General features: G+C 37.9%; 2 protein-coding genes across 2 annotated transcripts in view; one reads left to right on the top strand and one right to left on the bottom strand.

Moving 5' to 3' along the window:
* Positions 1-1,581: 1,581 nt before the first annotated feature.
* ptgs2b (prostaglandin-endoperoxide synthase 2b) lies at positions 1,582-5,978 on the bottom strand. Its single transcript, XM_079831877.1, has 10 exons — positions 5,859-5,978; positions 5,648-5,764; positions 5,404-5,547; positions 5,024-5,167; positions 4,566-4,747; positions 4,380-4,463; positions 3,985-4,231; positions 3,032-3,318; positions 2,777-2,924; positions 1,582-2,487 (listed from the first exon to the last, which is right to left on the bottom strand). The coding sequence occupies exons 1-10, from the start codon at positions 5,914-5,916 to the stop codon at positions 2,078-2,080; spliced, it is 1,821 nt and encodes a 606-aa protein (XP_079688003.1). The 5' UTR covers positions 5,917-5,978; the 3' UTR covers positions 1,582-2,077.
* The window catches only part of pla2g4ab (phospholipase A2, group IVAb (cytosolic, calcium-dependent)), a 26,045-nt gene continuing 25,105 nt past the window's right edge, over positions 5,061-6,000 (top strand). Inside the window, exon 1 of the mRNA XM_079831875.1 lies at positions 5,061-5,198. The gene's annotated coding sequence lies outside the window, so the exon portion shown is untranslated. The remainder of the gene's footprint in view (positions 5,199-6,000) is intronic.

The raw sequence follows: 6,000 nt of genomic DNA, 5'->3' as shown, positions 1-6,000 counted from the left end.
ATTTAGTACTGCCCTTCAGAAGCAACAGAAGATACTGGCATGTTTCCCGGAAGACAAATTAAGTACAATTTACCTTGATTTTCAAATTCAATCGGTTTTCAATTCACTGCTGAAAACACTGCTGCTTAATTTTTGTGGAAACCATGATAGTATTCAAACTTTTGTGGTAAGATTAAAAAAGAGAGAAATTCATACTTTTATTAATTAAACATGCATTAAATTGATCACAAGTAATATTTATAATGTAAATAAAGATTTATATTTAATAAGTGCTTTATTTAATGCAAATAAATGCAGTTAATTTAACTTTCTATTCATCAAAGAATCCTGAAAAATAAAATGCATCATGGTTTCCACAACATTTTTAAGCAGCACAACTGTTTTCAACATTTATAATAATCATAAATGTTTCTTGAGCAGCAAATCCTCATATTAGAATGATTTCTGAAGGATCATATGACACTGAAGACTGGTGTAATGATGCTGAAAATTCAGCTTTGATCACGGGAATAAATTACACGTTTACTAGCTCAGTTACATAGTAAACAGCTGTTTTATATAATAAATGCAGCCTTGGTGAGCAGAAGATACTAAACATTAAAAAGGATGTCAGTTAGCACTGCATTATTCATATACTTTATTGTCAATAAATACCTTGAGATGGCTTGAAAAACACACATGAACCATATAATGTCGAAATCATGTGTTTGTCGTCGCGTTTCATCAGTCATAATTCTCTTTATTTAGCTGCTGGTTCAGCGCTGTGAATGCCTTTGGAACGTGATTACTTCTACGAATCCGTTTTGGACTTTCTGTGAGAGGGCGCCCTCCGGCTTCGAGTATGAATTGGAGTGTTGCACGAGAGTGTTAGCACTCCATGGTGTTCAGAGCGCCTTGTTTTTGGATACGAATAAAATGACAGGTCATGTAGATCTAGATTTATTCACATTGGCTTCTACGTAAACAAACTTGCCCGTGTAACAGACGTAGGCCAGTAAGAGCGGTACAACTAGACGCCGGTTCGAATCCCCCACAGAGCGGGTCGACTTGGACCGGTGAGACTCGGTAAAGTGCGGGGGACGAATTTACGTTTTATTAAAGGTGCCCCGCGTAATCTACGCCCATGCATTTGCGACGACATAGGTTGGCTTCGGGAAACAGACCCCAGCTCAGCAATTTATCCATCTCTGTTCAACGAAGCTCGTCAATAACACAATCTATGTCTGTTGAACGATAATAAATTTTTATTGACCACATCACACAGTGACAGAACGTTCATTCAGATTTGTGTTCTAACATCATCCCTTCTTATCTGAGCATGCTGAACAACTCTAGTTCTGGAATCACTGCATGTAGCCTATTTAAGCCAGCCTTCCTCCGGTCATAACCACATCTGCACATTATCTAGAATGCGGTGGTGTTTTGCAATTCTGTTCATCCCTCTCAAAGTTCGCAATTATATATAAATTGCTCAGATAAACCTTGTGCTAATAATTTATACAAAAAATTATCTTGTTGCAAAACGTTATTACAAATCGTTTGAACAATGTGGCATTTTTAAGAAATCACAGAACACAAGGTAATAATATAAGATTTATTGTGATGTATTTAATCATAGTCAAATTTTCATACTTTTTTAGATTGAACAAGTGTTTAAAAAGACAAAAACAGTGTGTGAGACATTTTGTTAGAAATAAAGTTTTTTGTTTAGTTAGTATTCTGAGATCTTGAGATGTTTCATTATGGAAATTGAGAGAAACAGGAAGAAAAAGGCAGACAGTAAACAAACAACACAAGTTAAACGTAAACGACTAGAAATTGGATTCAAGTAAAATCATGACAGAATAAGCTAATCAGCATTATAGCAGTTCTGAAATCTGAGGTCTAATGTAAACATTTGTACAATACATACAATGTACATAATAAATAGTTAAATATATAACATCAATTTTGTACAAAACTATTCATAAAAAATACAAAAATAGGAATTAAAAGACAATGTTCTCAATACAATAAATAAAATAAATATCCTATAAATAAATAAATAATTGAATTTTCTTATAACAAAATACATCTATCAGAGCTCAGATGTCCGTTCTTTCAGTAAAACTGTTGGGTTGACGCTTTGATCCCCGTGGGAAGTACTTGCATTAATAGTGGTCGGTACCGAATCTTTTACATTAGGCACATAGAAGGACGCCATAGGGCAGGAACCTTTTACATTATTGCAAACCAAATTCTGCAGAGAGGCAGAGTTGACAATCTCAAAGCCCACTTTGCCACCAAATGTGCTTGGTTTCCAGTACTCGGGGGAACAGATGGGGTTTCCCAGAAGTCCTTTAAGGGAGTAGGGGGCACCCATCTCTACCATGGTCTCCCCGAAGATGGCATTGAGCCTGGGCTTCTCAACCAGCAGACCAGTATAAAGCTCGACAGCGTCCACATGTCCGTACATCTCTTCAAGTTCAGCAGCCATTTCCTTTTCTCCTAAAACATAAAACAAGTTCAGTCAACTCGAACTGTCGACTGAAATACCACTGATTTTATAGTATCTGCAGGGTAGTATGCTTGTAAAATACAGCTGGGCTAAGGCAAAGTTTATATGCAATTTTGTGTTTGCGTGTGTGTAGAAATGCACACACTAGATACTGTAATAAATATCTATCATTAATATTGTGAAGACTTAAAGCAGCTACCTGTGCTGAACGCAAAATAGCTGCGTTATTAGAAAACATCTATTTTCAGACCTGATAAATATAAATATATTAAGTCTCACCTGTCATATCTTCAAAGGATTTGTATGGCTTCATGTTGAAGCGTTTCCTGTAGGCATTGATAGATTGGTAGCGCATTTGCCTGCTGTCTTCAATTGACTTCATGGCCACATGTAATACAGCCGGTGCAACATTACGCCCTCCAGCCACCTAGAGTAAAAGAGAAAATGTAAGATTCGCCAAATCTACACCACCAACAGTTTCAACACAAGACTAATCCAAAATAAGGTAAACCAAACTTCTTTTTCTTGTCTTACCCTTCCAGCTATCTGTTTGGTGAAGGACTCAACCAAGCCGTTGATGCCATGGTCTGTCAGTATAGATGTGTTAAAGAGAAACTGCTTGTAGTTGTAGACTTCATCCTGGATGTGAAATTCATCAGGCATAAGGGGATGCCAGTGGTAAAGGGTGTTGAACTCAGAGGCGATCCTGTTCTGGTACTGGAAACGCTCGTTGAAGAGAAGTTCAGGATCAAACTTGAGCCTAAATTGGTATCCACTAAGGTGCTGGACATAATCTTCAATCACGATTTTGATCGTCTCACCTGTAAATACAGAACAAACGTTAGAACCATATGAGCTCTTGTAAATGTATTTTGAGGTACAACTGTGATTACATCTAGGGCTGGGCAAATTTTTTTTATTCGATTAATCTTTTTTTTTAGAATGTGGTCGATTCAAAATCGATTCTCAAAGGCCACAAATCAATTTTTTTCCATATTTATTTCCGCAAACATTGAACATACGATTAATGTAAATCTAATTACTAGTCTTCTCCACTAGATAACACCCTCTTATTTGCCTTGTGCGATGATACAAAGGAGCGAGAGGCGTGCGGCCTTTCATTCATTCATTCAGTGCTTAAATGGCGGCTTCCGGTGTGTTGTCGACGTTTGTAATGCTGAGGTGAAGCATTTGAAATATAAAGATGGGTTCTGTTTTAATGTACCCAAGTGTACCTAAAATAAAAAGAGTTTAATATACAGTTTTGTGGCTATTCATTTCTTTTTAATTACCCACTTATAAACTTATGTTCACTATATTCATTGAATTTCATCGAAATCGAATCGATTTGAGAGCTTGCGAATCGAAATCAAAGCGGAACATCTGAATCGATACCCAGCCCTAATTACATCCATTAACACATCCTGCAAAATGTCCAGTTTACATATTGACCTGAATCGAACTTTCCATTTCTACAGGACGCTTACCAATAAGGATGAGCCGTGTGGTCTGAAACAGTCTCTCGTCATCCCAGTCGGGATGCTCCTGCTTTAGTATATCACACACTCGGTTGTGTTCACGCAGCCAGATGGTGGCATACATCATGAGTCCGGGAACCAGTCCAAACGCCTCGTGACCCACGGCAAAACGGCGGGACTCGTGTATATGAGGAGGGTAGTGCATGTCTACTTGAACCTCATTGACTGTCGGAGGATAAACCTCACCATCCACAATCTGGTTAAAGCAATGTACACAAATATAGTCAAGACAACAAGGGTTATGATATAAGTGAAAAATTAGCAAGCAACAAGACAGGAGAAATGTCAAGGAGTGAACTGGAGGAGGTTATTTTAGTTAATTCAGCGATGGAGACATTCTTTACCTTATATCTCAGTTTGCCGTCCTTGAAAAGTCTCAGCTTGTGTTGGCGTTCAAGGTCCTGTCCATATATGTGACCCAAGTCAACCTAAAGACACCAGGCAAAGTCAGTCAGATACTGAAGTCGATGTGAGAGGACCATTAATAATTGCCACTTGAAAAGGTCATACAGTATGTATAAGAAACGCACCCCATGATTCAGGGCTTTTGTGAACGCTGGACCTTTCTTCGTGTCAGTTTTGAAGAACTGGTGAGTAAAATGTTGGGCAAAGAAAGCGAACATAAGACTGGTGCGTTGAGGGTCTGGGATGAACTTCCTCCTGAGAAGCAGTTTCTCAGCCAGCAGCTTCACATTTGGCAGCTCTTTCTTACCTGGGAAGACAGAACAACAAATGAGAAAAAGACGTCCACCGTATATTTACATCTTTATTTCTGAGTGATATACACCAGGCCAAAAGTGGATTCAGTGACTGTAATTGATGGACAGAAATACTGTCATATGAACATCTTGTATATATATATATATATATATGCTTTTCTCGTCCACACACCCAAGACATGCAGGCGGGCAGGTTGAGTGCGCAAGCTTCCTGTCTAACTGTGATGCAAGAAATGTGAGAAAACAGGTCTGAGGAGAAAGAGACTCACCTGCGACTCCCATTGGTGTTGGGCAATCATGTGGGACAGGAGGCAGTGTCCGAGTGTAGTAGGAGAGATTGGAATAGGCTTCCCAGCTTTTGTAACCATAATTAGCATTGAATATAGGGGGGCTGTCAATCTGATGGGCACGTGCTGGATCAGGAGGAAAAGAAACGTTTTAAAGGTACAGTTTCAATTTAATATATATATATATATATATATATATATATATATATATATATATATATATATATATATATATATATATATATATATATATATATATAATTAAAAGTATCTTAATTATGTCAAAAATTAAAGTCAAATTTATTTTATATATGTATATATATATATATACATGAATTCAGGAATGAAAAGTGATAGCTTACATGTCAGCACGTATCGCATTATGCCATCTCTCAAAAACGACACGTTGTTGACAATATTCCACAAGCTTTTGAAGTGTGTGAGAATGTAATGCACCGTGTTGGGAGAAGGCTTCAGAGAAACTTTAACCCATGTGAGAAACTCGGCTGTAAAAACGACACCAAAGTAAAAAGTTAGTTGGGTATTGACAGACAACAGGAAGCTTATTCTTTTAACGTTACATAAGTCTATCCAGTTTCCACTTACGTGTTGTGCAGTTTTGACCGTGATATCCAGTGCGAGTACAGTCACATTCATACGAGTCCGAGCTCATTTCAGTACAGACACCGCGATTCTGACATGGCTGCGAGCAACAGGGGTTGGCTACATCACCAAAAAAAAGGATTATTTTAGACGGCTTGACTTGGATTTTTATAGCATAATTAAAAAGTAAAATATGAATGAAGAAATGGCTTACCTCCTTGGCAAACCATGAACCCCAGGTGCAAAAGAATAAATAATATCAAACTATTCATTCCAGTGGCGTGTATTGGTATATCTTGGGTCTTTCCTCGACAGTTCAGCACAGAGAATGAATTAACTCTCGAGTGAGAGAGGTG

Source organism: Gobio gobio (assembly GCF_949357685.1).
Source record: "Gobio gobio genome assembly, chromosome: 12".
Lineage (NCBI taxonomy): Eukaryota > Metazoa > Chordata > Actinopteri > Cypriniformes > Gobionidae > Gobio > Gobio gobio.
The sequence above is the reverse complement of the archived record's forward strand: the minus strand, read 5'-3'. Positions and strand labels throughout refer to the sequence as shown.

What these genes read in the sequence shown, in the direction of transcription:
- ptgs2b (XM_079831877.1), bottom strand. Translation starts at nt 5,916, where the DNA reads ATGAATAGTTTGATATTATTTATTCTTTTGCACCTGGGGTTCATGGTT. An exon ending in AACACCAATGGGAGTCGCAG is followed by an intron (nt 4,748 to 5,023) that starts GTGAGTCTCTTT and finishes CTGTCTTCCCAG; the next exon opens with GTAAGAAAGAGCTGCCAAAT. An exon ending in ACGGCAAACTGAGATATAAG is followed by an intron (nt 4,232 to 4,379) that starts GTAAAGAATGTC and finishes TGCTTTAACCAG; the next exon opens with ATTGTGGATGGTGAGGTTTA.